A 25,408-nucleotide genomic window follows, 5' to 3' on the forward strand; every position below is an offset into this window, starting at 1 on the left:
TCATGGTTTCGATCCCAGGGGATTGCACATAGTCAGAAACAAAATGTATAATACAATGCAATACTTTTTTTGGATAAACGTGTCAACCAAATGCATAAATGTAATGACACAGTGCACTGGCATCAACATTTCATATGGTGTAGAAGAACCTCACTGAACGTAAAGAAATTTGATCTTTAGTAAAAAGACCTACAATGGTATGTCACATATTTGCTTATATATGATTAGTGACTTAGTAAGGAAAATGTAGATTTTTTCTCTGCCCTCAGACTTTTAGGCCCGCTGTATATGTTCATATATTCCATTAATGGAATATTATCAACATTTAAGTTTTTTTATAAATAATGATGAATAAGTATAATGTAATATAACACAGGGACAAATAAGAGACAATTTCAAAGGCCATTTCAGTTTTTCTGAATTTACTATTATGTGTTTAGGTGAAATTTCAAATTCCCAAATACCGATATTCGCAATTATATGCAGAAAAGGAAAACTGATGAAACAGTTTAAAAGAATAGAGAATATGCTCTGTATTTTTCAGACCTAAAATACAGCAAAGAAAACAAGTTCACATTTGGTTTAAGCAAAACAACAGGAATATTTCTACATGTATAGTAAAGTTCAAAAAACCTTTTTTATGTGATAACCACAGTTTTCATGTCTTATCATCCCTGTCAGTCTTCCGCATTGCTGATGATTTTGTCACTCCTAGGTTTGATTTTGTTGAAATTCAACAGACAACTGACTTGAATGGCTTCCAGAATACATCTAGAAATGGTGAATAAAAAAATTGGAATGGTCTCTTATTTTTTTCCACGTCTGTATACAAATCCAAATGACAGAACTTTGTAGCGCTTGGTCTCAAGAGGTTAATCCCATATATATTTTTTGCAATTTACTGTCCGGGAGGAAGCACAACCACACACACACACACACACACACACACACACACACACACACATAAATGACTGAATGAGTGACGTAGGCACAGGAAACACCTCTCTCTCTCCGCTCTGAAGCCAGACTGACTGCATAAATCGACTGCGCACCGCAGACGCCTCGAAACGCTCAACTTCTGCAGAGATCTATCAGCTAAACGTTCAGCTGTCATCTAAAGTCTGAACGTGACAGCAGACGTCACCGAGAAAGTGTTTCTCAATACTAGTTGTTCCGCGAAAGAAGAAACTCACAAGTGCGTTGAACATTACCAACCTCTTCCGTCTCCCGCAGCACTGGACTCTTTTACACGGATAAACGATGACTTACCGCGTGCATATCCCGCGAAAAACACACGAGACTTTCGTAACCACGTTCGCACGGTACGTATATTTATCGTAAGATGCATGTTTGCGTTTTAATCGCCCAGTATATTCTTGGATTTTTCATCTGGGAACAGAAAGTGGGCGTTTTTCTACGTTGAAGCATTGGAGGATTTATTCGAGTACTGCAACTTGCAGTTTCAAGTGAGGTTGCATGCGGCAAGTTCACGGAGGTGTCAGCTTTTTAAACAAGACGATTTACATGTACATTCATTTAAATACCGATTATATCAGCGCACACGAAGCTTGATCATGATCGTGGCACAAATCCGCGGTTGATGAAGACGACGGTGACGACGAAGATGCGCCTGGATTAGGTTGAAAAAAATCATACTACGGTAATTAAGTTAAAACACGTAGATATGGCACAAGAGAGAGTCTACGACAGCCGCAATATAGTGGTTAAGTATATCCATCATAAGCTATGGAAGACGGGATACGTGTGGGAAGTGAATGGACATGATGATAGTGTTTCTAATGGACTGATGATGGGGATACAACAGGACAGCGTCGTTCCTCCCGGCCCCGGTCACGACCCGTACACAGCTCTCCATAAGGTGCTACGGGACGCCGGGGATGAACTGGAGCGGTTATATCAGTCGGACTTTGCGGAGATGTCCAAGCAGCTGCATCTCACGTCCATCACGGCGCACCAGCGCTTTACCGCAGTCATAGACGAGTTGTTCAGGGACGGGGTGAACTGGGGCAGAATTCTCGCTTTTTTCGAATTTGGAGGCACCGTTTGCGTCGAGTGCGTGAATAAGGAGATGACGGCGCAGGTGGATAACATCGCGGGCTGGATGACGGAGTACCTGAACGGACCGCTCCACGGCTGGATCCAAGAGAACGGCGGCTGGGTATGTTATTACCTCAATATATATCTCGCGTTTGATGACGCCGCGTCGTTTACGTCACTCGTCCTGCTCGTAAATCGTGCTTTATTGGCCCGCAGAGCTGTTTGTTAATATAGGCTAACCAATGAACGACGGATATTAGTCACACCCCTCTCACGCCTCCACGGGAAGCTGCTACGCGAAGCCATCAATGACAGCTGCTGTCTGCAGAGTTGAAGGTGTGGTTTGCTTTCAGGAACTTTCAGGAACTGCTGTTGATTCATGCAAACAGGAGGATGTTTAATCCTATACAACAACCAGTATTGTGGGCTCTGATATGTACTCGCTAAATCACGTGTTTAAATTACCCCCGGCTATTCCTGTCCTGAGTGCAATGGTTCAACACGTGATGCGACCTGCATGTGATATTGTTCAAACATTATTAACCTTTTGAATTTCTTTCTCAAAAATGAAAGGGTACACGTAATTTATCCAGCTGCCATCTTAAGCTTGATGTTAAAGGGACAGTTCACCCGAAAATGGAAATTCTGTCATCACTTACTTACCCAGATAGTTCCTGTGCAAATTTCTTTGTTTTGCTGAACACAAAGATATTTTGAAGTATGCAAGTAACCAAACAGATTTCATCCCCTATTGACTCCCGCAGTATTGATTTCCCTACTATTGCAGTTAACGGGGATGAGATCTGTTTGGTTACTGACATTCTTCGAAATATCTTCCTTTCTGTTTAGCAAAACAAAGAAATGTAGACAGGTTTAGAATAACTTGAGGGTGAGTGGCGACAGAATTTTCATTTTTGGGTGAACTGTCCCTTTAATGTCAGCTAGACCTTGCTTTGGGAAAATCGTACCACCCTGTGTTGCACTCTACATTGAAAACCTGGTCTTATAGCTGGACTATTATAGATAAAATGTGGTCGCAGGTATGCTCATGCAACGTTCTTTAGCACGGTGACTAGTCCTACGAGGTAAAGCATTCAACCTGACCTTCCTGTGCAAATAAAAAGTTATGCTTTAAGAAATGTTATGTTTATTGTAAATAGCAAGTAGTAGTGAGTATTCTATTTCGAACAAAACTGACTTCAGGTTTAAAGGAGTATTTTTGACTAAATGGACCTGTGGCCTTTCAATAATGAAATGTTTTTCACCTGTCATTCTACATTGCTAGACGTCAGTGAGAACAATGCACAGGGGCCCAAATGTCAGATCATTTATAGGTCACCTAGAACTTCCCTATTTCACTCAAATTATCTCGCTATTAAGTTTAGTCTCTGCGACTCGGTTTTCCATGTGGACCACAACTTTATTCAATGTTGTTCTAGTTAGCACGTTAGAACAAAGACTTAATGTGAATATGCATAATTCAAAGCACTGTGTCCAGAGGGCATTCATTAATAATGCAAAGGGTGAATTTCATTTTAAAGGGAGAAAAGTTTAACATTGAGTTCTGACCCCAGAAAAAGTGGAAACTTCTGACACGTTATACCCGGGCTGACCAGAACATCAGGAAAGTGAAGCTGAGTGTTTATGCATTTCTGTCCATTCATGGCTTTGAACTAGACCGTAACATACTACAACAATATAGTATAAACCTCAGTCATTGTGACTCGGTAACTGTATCTGTTACGGTTACAGCTCATCGCATTATTCAACACAGGAAATTCTGCCTTTCCTATTAAAAATATTGAGTATATTTTATATTGAATGGTGTTTGCTAAGGCAAGAATCATTATTGCTCATATTTTTATTTGACAAATCTAGCGACTTCTTGGTCCAAGACCATTAACCCTTAAAACGACCCTATTTGTTTGTGCCATGGATAGAAATTATAACTTAAATATGGATGGTTATGTAGAATTATCATTTGGCAGAGAATGAAACAGGTGGAAAAAATCTAATCTGTGGACTTACACGGAAAAAGGGATATGAGCCATATCCAGGGATCAGAATGTCACTACTCGCTTCATTTCAGAACAGCTTGAATTAAATTGCTTTCTTTTACATTTTCACCCAACAATGAAAAATCTTTCATCATTACTTTCTTTCAACTGCATAACACAAAAAAATATATTTCGAAGAACGTTGCCTCCAAATAAATGGACATAAAACCACTGAGAGATTTTTCAAGAACTTTCGGAAAACGAAGACGTCCCGTACGTAAGTAACACGCTCAGTTGCGTGAGCAGTGTTAACACATTGGGCAGGTTAGACCGGAGAAAAATGCATTGGGCGGGTGGACAAAATTTGGGCTAGGTCTGGGAGACCTGTCAATCAATCCAGCATTGAGATGTGATGACTCGTAAGTGACAGGGTTTTGACGAGATACAGGACCAGATTTTGAATAGCCTATTGAAGCGATCAGAAATACAAAGTGGCCCAAATATACTATATGTTGCACGGTAATGGGAAAGTAACTCAAATCTCACGACGTGGATTACACATATGGTGACAGACGACGAACAATAGTTATAACAAAAGTGATAGCCAAAACAATATGGCGGCTTCCCGTACTGTGAGGTCTCGCTGATGTATTAATGTTTCCCCAAGCAAAATGGGTGATTTGTTGCACCAATAAGACCAGCGGATACACACTATTTACATTCGTATATGTCACATGTATGTCAACACATATATGTCAACCAACGGTATTAAAAAGCACTTTTGGCTTATAACTGTGGATGTGTATGTGCCAAGGCACGTCCTGTCTCTTTACACAACAACATCATCCACTGGCCTGAAGTGCTTACTACAGCGTTTGTATTAGATTTCCTGGATCCGTGTAAATGCAGAACGTTTTGATAACGCTGTCATTTGTAGTGTTCTTGAAACTTTGGAAAAATTTTGCGTAAGAAAAATGTCCATAAGAAGAGCTACTGAGATCATAGTGCCTGGGGCCACTATTGTGACTCTCTATAAATAGAATCAAGTTTACTAGATCACTTTGACGTAGGCAACTAGATCCAATAAATCCTGTAAGGGTTTATATTTTCCACCCTGCTCCAAAACAGTGACGGGGGTGGCAGGCTCATTAACCTTAATGGTGACATTTGGATAGGCAGGAGGAGTACATGTACTCTCAGCCCACCTTCTGTTTCCTGTTTAAGACAAGACTTAAAAATAGGTGTCATTTGTGGCCTTCACTGTTGTTAAGTGTACTGCTTTGACCTGTATGCTTGTCTGCCGTCCTGTCTGGTTCGGAGCAATAACAACCTACTTTCTTCCTGTAATTCATTCTTCTTGTATACTGTATAGGCCTGTATTCAGATAATAATACTTTGAGTCATATTCTATATATTTTTAGTCTGTTACAATTATACATTACCTGGTGGGTTTGAATCATCCTACCAGTCCAGGTCCAGACGGAATCTATGAACTATAATCTTTGCATATACTGTTCTGACTCCATAGGTGAAATCTCTGCTAAATAAATCAAGATTTTTTTAATGAACTCTGTAAATGACAATTAAATGGTATAAATGGTACACATTTTTCCCCGACTGCACTTTCATGAACCATGCACCAAATGGCTAAACCTGGATCCTGCAGCCTGATGAGGAAATGCGCCTGTAGCCCACGCGAGCAGCACCTGTGTTTATTTGCGTGACATGTGAGTAAATGCTGCATGACTGGCTGTCTTAGCGGCTGCTTGCCTCTTGAATCATATACTCCAGCCTGCTGATCCAGGTTCAGCCCAGGGCCCCGGTGGGAGTTCTCGTGCCATCCGGTCGTACACGAGCCGTGGATATGCAGTCTTCTAATAACATGACTTTGCAAATAGACATTTGAAGAAGGAGACAGCAGAATGGAATTTGCTGTGTATATAGAGATAGCTAAATCTTTTTTTCAGGTATGGCCTTTATAAATTATCCAAAATGAAGATTGATGGTCTTTACCAGTTTACTCAGTTTACCACAGTGTTTCTTTGAAGATGGTAGGTCGGCACACCTAGAGAAACAATGATAGCAGGGGAGAATAGAAACAAATAGTTTGAGACCAAAAACATATGGCACCCATTTCAGGTACTCGCTTGTGTTTAGTCTATGGTGATAAGATGAACAAAGTACCAGAAATGCAATGTAATATACATAACTAGGTCTTCAGAGGTGTATAAAGACCTAAAATAATGAAGTGTTATGTTTTTTATTAGAATGATCTATCTACATACACCGCAGGTCCCCTTGCATGGAATTCGCCATGCTGTTTCTATAGTAGCCCTAAACGGCCAAACTTCTCTGCAGAGTGCATTTCGTAAATACATTATCTCCCTCGGCAAAGAAGTGAAAACGATTCTTTATCCTATGTCAGCCGCCATAGTGCTTCGAAAGAGAGGGATGGACTGAGCCATTGGTTGCAATTAGCAACCTTACTGCTAGATGGTGCTAAAATCTCCACATTGCTCCACACTGAAATAAAATTGTGTTTCTTATTACAACATGGGGTTTCTCATTGCATCATTATGAAATTTTTCCTGTCAATAGAACATTCAGAACTCTTATGTGAACTTCCTGTATCGCTTATTTCAGACGCTTCATGAGACCTTAGTCATTCTGGGTGTTAAGAGGGATATGAGAGTTAAACAGAAGTCATGTGAAGGAAATGAGGAGCGACTGATAAAAGTTCAGAATGAAAGAAACCATTGGGCTCTCGCTGAAGCACATCACACTTGAAACCAAAACCAAAGTCTCAATGTACACGCTGTCGAGGAACACAAGGACACTGTTAAAAGACATCTCATGTGTTGTTCAAAATGGTTCCATGGTAAACTTACGTTTGTTTATCCAAGTGGTAGGGTCAGTTTTGCCAATGTTAAATTCCTGTGTGAATTTTTCACACTTCCAGAACAGACCCAGCTAAGTTCAGTACAAGCACTATTGGGCCAAGTTTCCCCCGGCAGGGTCCCCTCTCTGGAGCCGCAGTCACTTACCATCTGCTCTGTGTTTACACTCATCAGCAGACCACTGGTAATATCAGAAACATTTCCTACTGGCCTAGCCAAAGGGAATAAAGCTTTCAGTGTAACGTCTATCGCAAGAGACTGAAAAATGTCTGTGCTCTACGCAGGTAATGCCCAATGTTCAGAGCACTTTAGATGCTATTGTAGCTGTTTGCTAATCGAGGGAGTTTTATACCTGACAGTTTGTGACATGTGGGCTGTTGTGGTTCTCAAGTAAATATTCCCCTACACAGAACAAAGTTCAAATATTTCAAACATTCAGTCTTAACTGCAAACATGTTTCCCTTTTGTAAAATTACACAAGGAAATCATGTCCTAATATTGACAAATGCTTGTAATGTTCTCAAATGTATAGAACATTATGCAATAGGGTCCAATATGGAATGTGGCTCAATGCTAAAGGACACATTACTAGAGTTTCCTTTGCGATTAAATCAAATGTGATTTTTTTTGTTATTAATATGTCAATAACAAGCAATGACAATAGTTGACCAGCAAGAGAAAATTCTTGCGAATAAAGTTTATGGAAATGCCGGCTATAGCGCCCCGTGTGGTAAAGTAAAAAAAAAAGAAATTAAAGCGATAGTTCATCCAAAGATGAAATTTCTGTAATCATTTTCTCACCCTCTTGTCATTTCAAACCTGTATGGCTTTCTTTTTTCTCCAGAACATAAAAGAAGATATTTTGAAGATTGCTGGTAAATGAACAGCGGCGGCACCCATATGGACACAAATCAATGCAAGTGAATGGGTGCCGTCGTTGTTAACAACATTGTTTGTATAAAAGTATCTATGCTGTGCAATGTTGTATCAATTGAAGTTTTGCATTATGCATTACCTGTAAAGTTTGGAAGTTTGGGCCTAAATTGTTTCTCCCAAAGGTTCATTAAGGTTAGACAAAGGTAAACATCTCCAAAGATATAATGTGGTGCAGTAACAACCTCCTGCACTGTATATCTTGTGTACGTGGTTACTTTAATGCATTGTTCTCGTATTTGTGCTTGTTTGAAAGCACAATGGTGTTAGTATATGATAATAGGCTGGGGTTGGTGGAGGCGTTGTCCCAGAGGTGCTCCACACCCTTCCACAGCATATTTCTGTGCCCTGTCTCCAGGGGATTCTGTTCATTTGAGGAATGTAAATAAATAAAGCAGATGACCTGGGTGTTGCTTTCCTGAGAGGCCTTCCATGGGTGGATATGTACAGTATGTTGACAGCCTCTCCATTCAGGTCAACAGGGTTACTGTTTTAGCAATGGTAATCTGTGTGTGAATCCATTTCCTTTAAGTAGACCGTGTAAAAGGTGCTGTTACATGCATTTACACTCTTGAGACCTATTTGGATGTGATTAATTGTAAATGAGAAGGTGGAGGAGTGTAATCATTTCTTAAAGTGTGTGATGAGCCTAGCAATTTATTCAGAGACACCCCTCAGTGACTTAATATACTTTTACCATGTTTTTCTAAAATATGTTTATTCAGGTCTTTATCAAAACGATAATGCATAGGAAGAATATACAATATGGATAGAATCTCATAGAATTTAATTAATAAAGTATCATTAAATAGTTTCAAGTGTAGGCCTATATTAAATTAAGTAATATATTAACAGTTTATATGTAGGAAATTTTCCCTAGTGTACTCCCACCACAGTTAGCTCTGTGTGATGAAAGCGCGTTCTTAAATATTTCTGAACTTTGACTGTTGTTGCTATTGCTAATCCAAAAACACGAATGGGATCGTGCAGCATCTGTACTTTAAGCTTAGTCTATAGGCTATGTCTCAGCTTTGTACTAGATCACCATGAGCCAAACTCTCCAAAGTATGTGTTCGGTCTCCATGCCTCAGCGCAGATCTGTTCTTGTTCGCCTTTGAAGATGCTCTGTCAGCACCATGAGGCTGTTGTAATTTCATTGGCTGTTGTTCATTGATGCTTATTGGGACAGTGCACCCACCTACTGGCCTTGTGAATGTTCAATATGTTTAAAATGAGTTATTCACAAACTAAACATAAATGGTAACAAGTCTTTGTCTTGAGGTGTATGTTCGGTTCTACGTTGCTGCAAATAACCATTAGACAAACTGTTTATGTGTGAATGCATACAACATTCAGAATATAACATCCTTGTATTATCCGTCTAAACGCATTTGCTCATTATGCGTCACGTTTCCACGTGTTTTCGCATCCATCTGTTGTACCACACACACGTGTTCTTGTATCCAGTGACACCATTCTGACAAAAAACCTCCTTTCCCTGTGGCCACAAACCGGGCCTGAACACATGTTGTTGAATGATGCATGAACTGGCTAATCTCCGACACTAAATGACCATCCCTCAAGCAAGATGTGTCATGCTGTCTGTTTCTGTCTCCTTACCGCACACTACCTTCTCCCACTGTCTCTGAAGATCAGGTGACTACACAGGCCCTGAAATATTCATTGCTATGTGAGAACAGCTATATATAGACGTGTTGCTTCTCCCAGGACACTGGCTAAATGTCAGCATAGGAAAAGCTGGGAACCGGCATGCCTTTTGGATTATACATCCTGCGTGGTGTTTCCAGTGAATTTCGGCTAGCTTCAGTGGAAGTGTAAAAAACAATTAGTGGGGCTGAGATTAATATCTATCGACCAGTTCCTTATCAGATTGTGTTAACTGTTTGGACTGCCAGAGTAACGCCCATAATGACCGGGTCTTTGTGAAGAACAATTCAGTAGGCTAAAGGTCATTTGTAGTCCAGCTACTGTTGTTACAACTTCATTATGCATCACTGATTGGTTGATAAGGTGTTCCGCACGTCACTGTGTTTAATCATAATCAAGAGATGGTTATTGAGAGTGTTGTGGGTTTGACAAAGCAGATTTTCCTGCGCTACTTTAACCCAGCAAAAGCGTACGTTTTGGTCTCTTAAAACATACAAAATAATTATTTTATAAGTTTTGATTGTTTAAAGCTATCTGCAGAAGCATAAAGGCTCATTCTGATCTAGAACTGCCCACTTAAGGGTCGTTTACAAAGAACATGTTTTATTTTTTTCTCGATCTACTGTAAATGTAAATAGGTGCTAGATGGACATGTTTGAAAAATGTCTTCTGAATCGAAACAATACATTCAAGAGTAAAAACGATTAATATATTGAGCATATTTTGCCAAGATATATTGCCTTTGACTTTTATGGATATTTGTAGAGATGAAAACTACATAAGTAATGTTGGCATGCTGGCTTCATGTATCTCAAGGTCAGTGCCAGATTTAGGAGGATGGGGCCCCTGGGCTTGAGTTGTTTTCGGGGCCCCCGTACTATTAAAATAATGTGTTTGTTAGCATTAGAAAATGTATTTTTTTCTTCAATGACTATGACACTTGTTCATTGGTTGACGTGTTTATAATACTTGTTTTGACAGGGACTGTAGGAAGTTTCAAACAAATGTAAAATCCAATCAACATTAATAATCAACATTCCAATATCAAGGGGACTTATATAGTTTTTTGACATAATCATACAAGCCTACCATTATGTTTTTTACAATAACAATTCAACTTATTCATTTATAATAAGAACACTACTAAAAAGTAACAAATGTGTGTTTTCCCTGTATTTCTGGAGGATCTTGAGAGAATATACCTCTTGGATCTAAAATTTACTAAACTTGTTTATTGTTAGTTAATGCCAAATACAGTTGTTCATGTTGATTCGTGGTGCAAGTTCAATGTGTTAAAAATATAAGTAAATCCTGAAAATAAAAATTATCAAATGAAGACATGTAATCTAATACTTAACTAATGTTAACAACTGCAACATTGTAAAGTGTTACAAATGTATTAGAATTCTATTGCAATTCTATGGATCCTTGAAGTCCTTGAAATCCTTGAAAATCCTTGAAGTCGGGCAGTCTCGTTTACTTAAACAGTTCTCTCTCTCTGGTCTCTGTTACACTTGCCACTCGTCATTTTTAATGTCAACAATTTAGTTTTGTGGAAAATTATTTTATTTGACTAAATGCTGTGAGTGCATACGTCAAAAACATGGCCAAAATAAACATGGAAATGTTCCTGTACGTGTGCCCTGCGATGGGTTGGCACTCCATCCAGGGTGTATCCTGCCTTGATGCCCGATGACTCCTGAGATAGGCGCAGGCTCCCCGTGACCCGAGGTAGTTCGGATAAGCGGTAGAAAATGGTTGGATGGATGTTCCTGTACGTTGTAAATGTAGAAGTTAATTTGGCGAAAGGTGGATTGAAAGCGTATAACCTAACATAACTCGTCATACGTCTTACTCACTGATTCACAAAATCTCATGAATTTTAAGATTTCTATTCTCATCCAGCAGAGAGACATGACCAGACCATAGAACAGCAGAATAGTAAATACCCAGAATGAACTTCTGGTAAATGCCAGATTGACATGCTGTCTGAAATCAATGATGGGGAGCAAACGGCCTACATTGTAAAAAGATCTCACAGCTGTGGTACCAGAAATCTTTCGTAAAATAACAGTCTTCCTTGTAAAACTACATGTTTTTCTGTGATTTTCTTGTAAATTTGCTGTCTTTTTCCGTAATATTATGTTTTTTACAGTTTTAAAAAAATTCAAAAATTACAGATTTTTTTAACATTTTACCTGAAAAATCTGTAGAAAATAACTATTCAATTTTGTACAAAATATTCTGTGTGGGAGACATTGTCTTCCTGTCTAATGTCCTAAAAAACTTCACCCTGGGGATCAGCTCAACACATCCATTCCACATACACATTCACGAACTAGGGGATTGATATCAAACTTTATCAGTTCCTCGTAGTTTAACATTTGGCATATTTGTCTTGTATAATCATAAAGTCACAGCTAAACATTTGATTCAAATTATTATGTAAGCTTAAAACATGTCAAAACAATAATGCGGTACAAACATTGTCAATACAGGTGCATTCTGTATGCCTGTCCTTGTAAAGATTCATAAAGCTTACAGAATCAGTCTAACTCTCCTTAGCTCTTGACACTTCAAACCCTCTATTTGAAAACTTCAGATTGGTTTTGAAGTGGTGACAAATGTTTCCCGTGTGACACTGAGTTGATAAAAGCTTGCTGGGAGAATTTCTGTATCATGCTAGCGGTCCCTCAAGTCTATTTTCCATCACGCTTCCATCCAGACACATCCACAGTATCTGCAACCCTTGACAAATTTTTCTCGACGGCTACGGGATGAGAGAGAGCACTCACGTGAAGAGAATCAGGGGTAACAAGCTCACTTTCTCACTTTGTTGAAGCTCGTGCGTTAGCAATTTGGAACTAACTTAATAAACTAATAAAGGAACCGTTCTGATCATGGCGCTGTGTCGTGATTGAAGGTGAAGCTGCCTGGTTGATCTCTGAGGCCGAGATTCGTGTTTGGCAGATTTCAAGGAGAGGTTAGGTTGACGAGTGCTCGTGTTAAATTATTTCTGACCTCAACACAGGGAGCACTTCTTTAAATGGCCAGTTTCAGGCAGGGTGGTTCAGCTTACATTTTGCCGTGATGGAATATTTCTTCTACTGGAGCCTTGGTATTTTAGATGCACTCAATAGGGATCGCAATGTCTAGACATGGTTTCTGTGTAAATATCACTGATGTATGTTGATTGAGTTTTGGTTGAGGTCAATAAACTTTTCTTTATATGACAACACCCTTTTTAAATGGCTTCCCCGCTATTTCTAATTTAATGGCAGCACGGCTCACACGTTCACCATCACAAAAGAAGTTTGTGGTTAGGATGGCAAAAACTAATAAGGTGAACCGCAGCCGTAGCGGCGATTAGCGCTCTTTGATCTTGAGGTGATGTTAACAGGCAAAGGGGAGGCGGTGGTTTTGGTGGGGAACCTTCATCAAACTACAAACGCCCCATTTAATAAAAGTCAGACAGAAGAGTTTGCACAATACAGTTGCCAGACCACATGAGACGGATAGAAACCCGAGGAGAGGCAGACTATGCTGAGAGACATCTAAAGCATCATGGTTTCTCTTAACTTCAGTGTTTTTGAGCTTCTGTAACTGTACCAATGTCTTGTGATGTTCAATGTTTGATGCCACAGCTAAATTAACTGTCAAGTCGTCAACTGTTGAGTTCAATTCCCAGTGCATGCTGGTCAATGCGGTCTGGTTGGCATGTTAAGACCCTCTGAAACACTTAAACAACCTTGAAATAATAAGCATGACTTGGATAAGTATCAGTGACCTTCTGAGATATAAAAAAATATGTTTACTTGAGTTTGTCTTATTTATAAAGTGTGTGAATGTGATTACAATTTCTACGTAACATTGTGTTGCAAATATTTAATCCTGAAACAATTGTGGCACTCTGTCGTTAAAGTTTTTGTATATTGATATGTTTTGATTGTTACTTTATTAATTGATGATGTATTTGGTAACAGTATAAGGGTGATGCAAGACCTGATCTTGCAAAGACATTTTTGTGAGTATACCCAAACATTATTGTCTTAAAGGGGTTGTTCAACCGAAAATGATTTCATGATTTATTGACCATCACGTTATTCTAAACCTGTATGACTTTCTTCTGCTGAAACACAAAAGAAGATATTTTGAAGAACACTGGTAACCAATCAACATTGGATCCCATTGACTTCCATTGTATGGACACAAAAGCACTTAAACATTTTTCAAAATATCTTATTTTGTGTTCCACAGAAGAGTGAGTCACATACAGGATTTGAATGACATTGGGTGAACTATTTCTTTGAATACTCAGTATACAGTTGAATAATTCAGACAGGAAAGAATGAAGAACTTGCAGCAAGCTCTACTGAGATTTGAGTTCATTTACATTTTTTCTCAGTTAGAATTTGAGCTATTGCAGTATCTCAGGGGGTCACATTTAACAGGCATCATTTGAAAGCAAGAAAACCGAGAGCTTCAATTCCCAAAGCTAAATCTCACTTATGCAACATCAATGTTCGAATTTACTCTTTCAGCCTAACGTTGAGTAATATAAGTGTTGGTATGTACCGAGCACATATTTGATCTACGTAATAATGCCTTGAGTGGAGCTATACACCTTATCTCACCAGGCAGAGAACTTTCTTTGAGGGTGGCTAGAGAAATCTTTCTTTGTGGGCCGAAAGTACGCCTTTCGTACCAGCAGGGAACAAAGTGCAATTGTTTGTTTCTACGCACAAGTGCATTCCTCACATTTTTTCTGCAGTGCTCAGGGCAGGAATCAGCTGGGTGCTGGTGAGGTCTTGCTTTACTTATCTACTCCTAACTGTCAGTGAGGAATGCAATGTGCATTTAAGTGATGTGAACATTCTTATGACATTGAATACACATGATCTTATTTTGGGAATTGAAAAAGGTGTGGAGAAGATATTGCTGTATGTTAAATGGCTGGGCAGGTTCTACATAGTGAGTTGGGGATGGTTTTATAGTATAAACCCTGATGAAAAAACAATAATAGTAATAAATAAAACTTGGATTTAATGTGACTATTAAAGGTGGAACCGACTGACCCCTTGTGGATGGGTATGTCTATCCTAAGAATACTAGTTTGTACACTAATACAGAAAAATGTTTTTATAGTTAACTCATGAGCCAGGATTTATTGTTGAATAGCTGTCATATCCAGGAGAAACCAAATAGAGACATTACTGAGGTATGTAGTTGACAATATTGTTGTTGTTTCTACCGTATACTGGAATGAGTTGGTCTTTAAAATTATGTAATTTCTGGGACTGGTGGCACCAGATGATATCTTGATGTTTGACTTTGTGAGCCAACTTTAGAGGGAATGTTTTAGTGTTGATGTTTCATGACTCAGATTTAAAGATCTAATCTGTGAACACGTTCACAAAGTGAATATCAACACTGTCCTTCTGAAACCTTGGATGTACAAATTTGCTGTTTTTAAGGAAATGTTAAAACACTGTACTTTTTAGATGATAAAGACTGTGTTGTCAAAGTTTACAAGCACTTTTTAATAGTTTTTATTCATTGGTTGAATAATGGGAAACCTATAAAGGGGGACTTATAGATAATAATAATGAAAAATATAAAAATATGGATATGAGGGTTCAGAAGGATAGCAGCGATAGGTTGGTTTGATTAAAGTGCATGGCCGTAACCAGCTATGAGGTCACTGCTGTAATTTTTTCATATTAAGAAATAAAATGTGAAGCTCTGAATGAATCTGAGTATCTGAGTTACACATATATAAAGTAATTCAGTCTACTTAGTTTACAAAGTTATTTTTTGTGTGTTGTGTAAAAGATTCACTTGCGGGAGGCTGGTGGCATCATCAGATTGAAAGCTTTGTGACTGAGTGCTTGCGTGTGTATGAAAAAGATGGATCGGGAAAGTATTTTAACAATGAAAACATTTTTGCACCTCACTTTTAAGCTTTAACATAATGTTCTGTTCATGACTTTGAAACTGTCAGCATGTCAAAAGAAGTTTGACCATATACCTGATACACTATTATCTTTGATGACACACAATGGGTGGTCTACCCTCAAGTAATTTTCAGACCATAATCTGTGGTTCATTTCATGCATTAATGGAGTCAATGAAGTCAATAACCAAAACAATTTGAAAATCTGTTGCCAAAACTGACAGAACTTCATTAAGGGCTGAGCTCAAGAGAGGTTTATCATGAAAGAAGAGATTAGATTATGGGTTAAGCGTTTTTGGAGTGTCATTATTGTTCACTTTAATGCCATGCATTATCTTCATTATTGTTTGGCTTTACTTATATCAATTACTCAAACAATAAAGATGAGAAGGCTTGGTATGAATGAGACTCATTCATGTCCAGTTTGAGTCGAGTCTTCAGATGTTTGAAGTCTCTTAATTTGTAACTAAAATGTTAAATTACATGAGATCATACTACTGCCCTAGAAAAATGCTAAAAAATAAAACGACTTCACGTGAAACTTCATACAATTCAAAACTCACAAGAATCACATTAACCTACACCTACACCAAACCTAAATTATTTTAAAATCGAAAATTCGTCTTTATGGCAATGCACAACTTCCTCTCCAAAACAAAGGAATCCTTTATGCCTTTGTATTTAAAAATATTTTGAACCCACATGGTGACGGACTCACTTTGGGTTTCCTCAGCTAAGCACGGATCACTAAACCCTCACACTTTGAACTGCAAAAAGCTTCACTCAGCTGTCACCGTGCTCGCTATCATCGTCTTGGCAACCAGGCGTCTGGCTTTGCAGTAAACATTTCCCCGGGTACAGGCTTGGCATCTGTATTTGACCAGCATCACCATGGAAAAGTTAGCCACTCTACAGATGACACGGCGTACCTACATTTCATGGGAATATACTGGATGACTGAATCTGAATCTTTGTTTCTGTCAGAGTCCTTAAAACTATATTAGCCATGCTAAGTTACAACTTAATTTCTAGGTATGCAAAAAGTCTCTAGGTTCTCAAAATCCCAGCTGACTTTATTATTCGTACATAGGGTTGTTTAACTGCATTTATTTATTATTTTTGAGCCGACAGAGGTCATTTTAAATCTATAAAAATATATTGTTCCTACAGTATGTTAAATGGCTTGACTTCAGTGTAAAATGCTTTCTGTAAGAGTGCCTGGCAAGTCCAAAAATGTGTATATATTATGTTCATGGTAATAAAGGTTGTGCTTTTTGCTGGCTTACGATTAGTAACTATGGGTAACTAAGACATTGCTGTATTGCGGTGGTTTAATTTCAGCTCCATTGAACATATTAGTTCCTCGGCAGGGGACAGAAGTAAGTTATGGTTCCCACGCTCAATGTGTCCATTATATCAGAGTTAATATCTCTTCAGGAAGCATTCAGGCATGTTTGTGAAAACGTTTCCCCCCTCACTTAAAGTTGCTGTTAGAAGGTAAAGGCCAAGTGTTAAAGAAGGATTTAAAGGGATAGTTCACCCAAAATGAAGTCTTTCATCCTTTACTCATCCTCATGTCATTACACACCTGTATGACTTTCTTCTCCAAAACACAAAAGGTATTTTGAAGAATATTTGTGACCAACAACATTAGACTCTATTGACTCCCATTGTATGGACACAAAACCACTGAGACACTTCTCAAAATATCTTCTTTTGTGCTCCACAGAAGATTCGTATTCAGGTTTTGCATCACTTGAGGGTGAATAAATTATGATCTCTTAAAGGTCTTTAAATTACACATCAATCATGTCTAAGATATATATAGGAGATTCATGCAGTAAATGTTGATTAAAATTTAGATGACAACAACTAAAAATCTTCCTTCGGGATCATAAATGATGCATGTTTTGATTTGATCTTCAGTGTTATAGTGAAGATCTTCGGGATAAAGTGAGTTTAAAATAGAGATTTTATACTCGGTGTGTTTGCTATTTCAATTCCAAGTCTTAGCCTGATTAGATTGTTCCTTTTCCTTTCCACTGATGGTTCAGACAGTGTTATGTTGTTTCCAATCACAGTGCGTTTACAAATAATCAATGCCTTTATTATGGTTGTGAATACCACCAAAGGCTGTTTTCTTCAGCAAAATCAACAACAGTTTACTTACCAGTTGCGTTTACATCAGGGAACTTCCTATAAAGACAGAGAGAAAAATATATGGTGTAAGGTATATTTCAAATTAAATCGAAGTTGTGAACTATTATAAAATGTCCACTTTGACCTAGGTAGTTACTAGCCCAAAGCACTTTTAATCCATTGTGGGAAAAAGACTTGGGAGAGTTCAGCAACCAGCAACATAAATCAACAACAGACCATGAGAAGTGGTGCAAGAAGCAAAAGTAGATTGCATGTCTTTTGAAAAGGATCAGTTTGCTGCCGAATCAAATGAGATAAGACCAGGATAAGTTGAACTCAGTTAAGAGAAAATTGAGATAACCTCTTGTGATAATTTGGAGTTATAAAATTACCAATACCCTAGAGTGCTATGTTTGCTTTGAGGACATCTTTCATAATAATTGAATAAACTAAAACATTTTGGTCAGTCAAACCTAGGTAGGACACAAATTTAGGTTCAGCAGTTTCCAGTTGTGCCCTACAGTATGAAAAACCCAAACTTGATTTAACCAAGGCTCATATTTGGATAGGGACAGTTTCTTTCCACATAGATTGTGTAGACATTGTTGGGTAAGTGGATAATAATGTTTTTTTTAGTTGGATTTGTCAGGAATGAAGGATATTAAGTCTCTGTGTTTAATACAAAGAGCTGTAGAATCAAGGCTTTGGCTTAAAGATTTTTGCTGAGTGTCTGTTTAGGGAGGATAGTGTGGAATGGGCATCCACCTCCGTCTGCCTGATACACCCTCCATATGCCCTCACACCAGGTGATGACTCAGCGCTCTTTTGACATTCTCCACACCCTCCACACGCACCATCCCTGTCCTTTCGGACATGCTGGCTCTTGGCAGATACAAACAGAACAGTTTTATTAGATTACTTGCCAGGCCTGGCCTGTTTATTTATAGCGGGGGGCTGCTTTTTTCCTCTCTGCCTAAGGGAAAGGGCAGCTCTACTGCTAACAATGCATTAACCTCCGTCATCAGTCTTCAAGGCGGAGCGGTTGAAAGGTAATTTCACAATGTCAGCTCTTGTGTTTGTGCATTTCCTCTACCTTTTCCAAGTATTAAAAATGGACATTGCCGTGGTACGTGTGTGAGTTGTGTAAATATAAATTTGTCAGTGCATGGAGAAGGATTGACTTAGCTTGGCCGTTTTCATGTCTGTGTTATTGCTATAGTTATCTGATTTTTTAGCTGTGCCGAGAAGATGGCCTGATGATTTTGACTCCAGGCTGTGTCAGCAGTTATCTCAAACAGCCTCCCCTCCATTATTGGTCCCAGGTGGACAAAACTGTCTTAAGCCAGCCATGTGGCCATGTATGTAAGCTTTTGTCTGGTTCGCATTGAACAGCGTTTTATAGGCATATTATTACCTTCAAGCCTTTTTGGCAGAGGTTATCAACTGTGGCCCTCGAGGATCATTTTCCTGCAGAGCATCATCTCAATTTAATTTACCTTCTAGTATTTCTTAAGACCTTTGCTGTGTGACACCCTTGTTTACTCATTTACTTTTCCCTATATACAGTGATAAAATACACTTGCTCCTTGTCCAATTTACCCAATTTAAACAAGTTCTTATTTTGCACAACATGATTTTTATGTTCAATCATTAAACTTAATCCATTCAAGTTAAGACTACATAAATAATTTGTGTTTGTGTCCAGTTTGAAAAAATTAGCGGCATCTAGTGGTGAGGTTGCAAATTGCAACCAACAGCTCACTCCACCCCTCCCTTTCGAAGCACTATGGAGGCTGACACAGGACTAAGATGTCGTCAAGGTTTCGTTTCTTTGTATTTACGAAACGTGCTCTGTAGAGCAGTTTGTTTGTTTGGGGCAGTGGTATTCAACTTTTGCCCTCAAGATCAATTTTCCTGCAGAGTTTAGCTCCAACTCTGATAAAACACCAGAAAAAGCTAATCAGTGACTTCAGGAACACACGCGTTCAACTTAATGTTGGGCTGCGCAGATTGTTTGGCATATCGCATTAAAGTACCGCGAGAGCGATTCAAATGCGTTCCGAGAAATCTGTACTTGATTCGCTCTCGCGGTACTTAAATGTCATGCGCTGATAGATTTGCGCAGCACCGCATTAAGTTGAACGCATCTATTCCTAAAGATGCTCATTAGCTTGTTCAGGTGTTTTATATCAGAGTTCGGGCTAAACTCACTAGGAAAATGGATCTTGCGGGCCAGAGTTGAGAACCACTGGTTTAGTGTTACTATAAAAACAGCGTGGCCAATTCCATGCAAGGGGACCCGCGGTGTATGTAGATAGAAATGTCTCATTCCAATATAATAAAAACATAATGCATCATTATGTAAGGTCTTTACACACCTCTGAACACAGGTATGTATATTATATTGCATTTCTTTCAATAGATCCTCCAAACAATTTCACACTGGACCTTTAAAGTTAACATAGAATTGTTGAAACTGGGCAGAAGATTCCAGTTCCCCGCATCCTTTGCATGAGACTGTAAAGTATTTTTATTAGTGTTATTTAATAAAAGTAGTTTTTCAGTAAAGAGAAATACTTTGTAGTGTTTAAAATTCATTAACAGGAGACAGGGGAGGATATTCAGCTATAACCATACCTAGCTCTGGTGTCCATTGTTTATTGTCTATTGTCTCTTTTCCTTACTAGCTTGCTTCCCTAAAATAAAAAATCATAGCCACTCTATCTCAGTTCCCAAACTTTGGATGAGAAAATGCTCTTGTGAAGCCACAAGTCACAAATAGTCACAAAGCTTTCCCATAATTTAATTCAAAATCACTTTTCTTGGTGAAGCATGAACGCCCCTATGAGACATCCCATGTGTATGCACACATTAACATTGACACTTATTTGAATATTTATGTGGTGGAACGGGTCCAATTGCAGATAATTTAGGAGACAGAAGCAGCTAGATCTCTTCTGCCAAGTCAGCTCGGCTCAGGTGCCTCAGGTGTTTTCCCATGAATACTAAACGCTGTTCTTCTGGAAAACTGCCAGCCGCTGGAAAACACAATGAAATGAGTGGATGCAGGTAGCATAGTGCACACAGATATGAAATATGATAATGCAATGTTATAATACACTAGGGTTGGGAATCAGCAGAGACTGAATACAGAAATACAGTTATATATATGAATATCTGTGTTGTAAGATAATATTGCAATTCTATGTTTGGTGTGTTTTTTATTTTGCAATCTTTGACACTTTTCATTCATCTTAAAGAGAACCTCCGCCCAGAAATGAAAAATCTGCCATTAATTTCTCACCCTCAAGTATTTTAATATCCCTAGGACCTCCGTTTTCCCCAGAACGCATATAAAGTTTTTTTCTGAAGCTTTCTGACTCCTCCATGGATGGCAACGCAACCAAGGAATTAATTGCAGAATTTAAATTTTTGGACGGCGGTTCCCTTTAATTGGACTTTATGGGATATATAATGAAGTGCTCAACATCCTGCTTCATTGTACAATACGATAATCCAGAACAACAGAAATAAAACTTTTTCTCTGTGGTGATCATAATCTACATTTAGTAACAATACAGTTTACATTATTCTGATGTATTTGATTGTGAACACCTTGATATAACAATTTTCATCTTAACTTTGATTATTGACCTGCTTTGACAGCTTAAATATTTTGTTCTAAAATGTTCAAAATCCTATTTTTTTTATTCATATCAGATTTGAATGATTCATTTTGATCCCAGATTGTCAAGGTGGACCAACGGGGGTTGCTCCTTTAATGGTTAAACGTTGGTCGAACTTCTGTTTTATTTGACACCCCTCTTACATGCGAGTGCATGTGATGTCTCTGTTTACAGCAGTGTTCATGTCACATTTAATTAACACTTTAGGGCAGGAGGTCTGTCCCTCATTCCTCTCTCAGCAGTCGGGTTGAATCAATAGGCACTGCTATTTTCTTATGCTGCTCTTATGGGTTTATCCAAAGGGTCAATGTCTTTCACTCAGTCTGCTGACATGTCTGCTTTTCTGGAAACGGTTGCAGAATTTAAGTCCTCTGTCATCGTTTTTGCACTCAACCAGGTCGATGGACAAACACCCCTGAGACTGCCTTCTAACCTTATTATGTGAAGCAAGGTGGCTGTTTCCCTCTCTTTGTTAAAACTAGTTCAACAATGGCTTAACGTGTTGAGCCAGGTGCGATGCGACATGTTTTACATTTTCTGTCCTCACTGGAAGCCAAACACTGTCTCAAGTGACAAAGCCACACAATTAAATTTATTGCAAAAACATTGACCGAGAGTTTGAATCAATTAAAATTCTGAGTGTTTCTGATGCAGCACAAAGAATCTTAAAAACTATGTTTGATGCTGGCTGGAACCTGCAAAAACATTTGTTTTGATGAGCTCTTTCAAGCAGTTATTTTGTGCATTTCTGTTTGGAATGAATAGACAACATGTCATGTTTGTTCACTGGGAAGGTATCATTATTTCTTTGTTCTGCAATGCTTTATCACACAACTGCTTATTAGAACAAATCTGGGATGAACATGGAATCACGAAAGATGTGATTTATCACTTGCTCCTCGCCACACCCGTGTAAGCTGAAATAATACATTGCCATAGCATGTAAAGGAAAGCTGATTGAGGATTAGACCACGCCTTATCACTACCTGTTTTGTTAACTGTGTTATGTCTGAAGGTATGTACTGTTGAGTCTATTGGGATTGTTTATTTAAAAACCATTTATAGATTTTACAGATCATTGGCTAGTCTTCCTTTTGATCTCCACCTCGCCATGGCTTTTTTTCTATGAGATTAAGCTTTAATTTATCAGGTTGTAGTTGTTTTTTTCTAAGATGTACTCTTGACCCTGTGCTAATATTTCTAAATTCTTGTAATAACCTGCATCTAAAAGGGGGATAAAGAGTTCACAGAGTTCCTGATTATGAAGTAATGAAACATACACTGTATTCTGTTTTTTACAGTGGCAAGAAAAAGTATGTGAACCTTTTGGAATTTCATTGTTTTCTGAATAAATTTGTCATTAAATGTGATCTGATCTTCGTCTAAGTCAAGGGTATTGACAAACAATGTGTCGAAAGATCAGACTTTGTTATTATTTTTAATGTCTTTATTGAACACACTCATTCAACATTCAAAATGGCAGTAGAAAAAGTGAACCCTTCGAAAAAAATAACTGGTTGACCCTCCTGCAGCGATAACCTCAACCAGGCGCTTCCTGTAGCTGTGGATCAGACCTGCACATCATTGAGGAGGAATTTTAGCCCATTCTTCCTGGCAGAACTGCTTTAGCTCATATTCCTGGACGTCTCATGTGTATGGTCCTCTTCATGTCAAACCATAGCATATCTATTGGGTTGAGGTCTGGGCTCTGACTTAGCCACTCCAAAAGGCGGATTTAGTTTTTCTGAAGCCATTCTGTTGTGGACTTGCTCTGGTGTTTTGGGATTTTGTCCTGTTGCATCACCAACCGTCTACACAGTTTCAGCTGACTTACAGACATTCTCACATTATCCTGAAGAATTGTCTTATATATTTCATCTTCCCCTCAATGATTCCAAGCTGTCCAGGCCCTGATGCAGCAAAGCAGGCCCAAATCTTGAAGTTTCCTCCACCATACTTTACAGTTGGGATGATGTTTTCTTGATGATATGCCGTGCCCTTTCTACGCCAGATGTAGTTCTTTGTGTTTTTTCCAAATAGTTCAGTCTTAGTTTCATCAGTCCCCAAAACATTTTCCAATACAGCTGTGGAGTTCCAATGTGCTCTTTTGCAAACTTCAGGAGTGCAGGAATGTTCTTTTTAGCAAACAGTGGTTTCCTTCGTGGTGTCCTGCCGTGGATACCCTGCTTGTTCAGTGTTTTATGTATTGTAGACTCATGAACAGAGATGTTAGCAAGTTCCAATGATGCCTTCAAATCTTTGTCATTCGTGGTTATTTCTTTACTTCAGTGATCACGGAGTCTTCGTTGTGCTCTTGGTGTCATTTTGACTGGGTGCCCACTTCTTGGTAGAGTAGCAATAGTCCCAAAATGTCTCCATTTGTAGATTGTTTGCCTAACTGGTGAATTTCTAAAGTCTTTGAAATAACTTTTTAACCCTTGCCAGCATTATGTAAATCATCAATTCTTGATCGTAGATCCTTTGAATGCTCTTTTTGGCGAGGCATGGCTCATAAAAGCGTTTTCTTCATGTGCAGTGCAAACTTCAAATGTTTGAGGGTTTTTTTCAGTCAAAGTAGCTGTAGTTCACACCTCCATACTTATTATCTTAACGAGACTCTAGGTATGCTAAAACCTGACTCCAATTAGCTTTTTTGAGGTCATTTACTCAAGGGTTCACATACCTTTTCTTCCACAAGTACTATGAGGTTTTTTGGTTGTTCCCAAGAAAGATAAAAAAAAAATGTTATTATTTTAGACACATTTTATTTGTCAATACCCTTGACTTAGATGAAGATCAGATCACATTTTATGACAAATATATTCAGAAAACCATGAAATTCCAAAAGGTTCACATACTTTTTCTTGCCACTGTATATTGCTCTCTGTAAGGCTCAAGCAGTCATGTTGTAAAAGAAAAAATAGCAAGACTGCTTATCCATTTCTTTGTTTACCTCTCTAAATTAAAGTACAGTTGTAATTGCTGTAATATAATGAAAAACATCTTGATTCTAAATACAAATGTCAATACAACACAGATTCTAATTCGTTAAAGGGATAGTTCACCCAAAAATGTAGTCATCATTTACTCAACCTCTTTTCATTTCAAACCTTTATGACTTTCGTTCTTCTGCTGAACACAAAAGAAGATATTTTGAAGAAAGTTGGTAACCGAACTGCACTGGCCCACAAAACGATGATATGGACACAAAACCAATGCAAGTGAATGGGGGCCAGTTAACAACATTCTTCAAAATATCTTCTTTTGTGTTCTGTAGAAGGAAGAAAGTCATATTGGTTTGAAATGAAACGAGGGTGAGAAAATGATGAAATTTCATTTTGTGTGAACTATCCCTTATATTAAATTCAACTCAATCGTATTAAAGAGATAGTTCACCCAAAATAATTTACAATAGAAGTCAATGGGTACCGCCATCGGTCCAAGATTCTTCAAAATATCTATTAGATGTTGGTTTTGTTACTTTGTATTCATTTTTAAATTTTTAGTACCGACTTGATTCCAAAGTACCTCTGCTTCTTGACGTTTTTGGGTGGCATATTGATACGGTGAAAGAGAAGTGACCATCACTAGGGAAACAGGCCCGCACCAAACTGTAGCCCCACAATTCCCCCCAGTTCTCTGTTCGTAAGATAAGCAAAACACAAGTCGACCAAATAATGCAACGCTGTAACCACGGAACTCTGGCAACCGAGGATAATAAACCTCCTAACACTTTCCTGTGGGAGCCTTCAGGGGATTTTCAATAGTGTGGTTCTCCAAAGAAATGGGCTGTAGGAGATTTCCAGCCAAATGTTCCAGATTTCACATGGCAGTAATGGAAATGAGAAGTGAATGTCAGGTTTATGTAGATCAGGAATCTTAAGCTAGTGCAGTTTTGTTGACCTAAAGGAATGCTTCTGCTGATGAAAGCATATTTGAGTGGATGCTGCCCCGTATTCAACTGCATGGGGAAAGCAGTTTAAAAATGGGATAATGAAGAAGGTTTCGTTTAGCTCATTACCTTATTGAACTTTAGAGGACAGTCAAAATCTAAAAGGCCTTGTTAAGATAACCTAT

The 25,408-nt window shown here is 38.4% G+C and overlaps 1 protein-coding gene across 1 annotated transcript in view; it reads left to right on the plus strand.

The window, feature by feature from the left end:
* Positions 1–999: 999 nt before the first annotated feature.
* The window catches only part of bcl2b (BCL2 apoptosis regulator b), a 32,358-nt gene continuing 7,949 nt past the window's right edge, over positions 1,000–25,408 (plus strand). Inside the window, exon 1 of the mRNA XM_056744561.1 lies at positions 1,000–2,179. Within this exon, the coding sequence (XP_056600539.1) occupies positions 1,685–2,179 (495 nt within the window). The 5' untranslated portion in view covers positions 1,000–1,684. The remainder of the gene's footprint in view (positions 2,180–25,408) is intronic.

The sequence above is a fragment of the Triplophysa dalaica genome, chromosome 3, assembly GCF_015846415.1.
Source record: "Triplophysa dalaica isolate WHDGS20190420 chromosome 3, ASM1584641v1, whole genome shotgun sequence".
In the NCBI taxonomy this organism is placed as follows: Eukaryota; Metazoa; Chordata; class Actinopteri; order Cypriniformes; family Nemacheilidae; genus Triplophysa; species Triplophysa dalaica.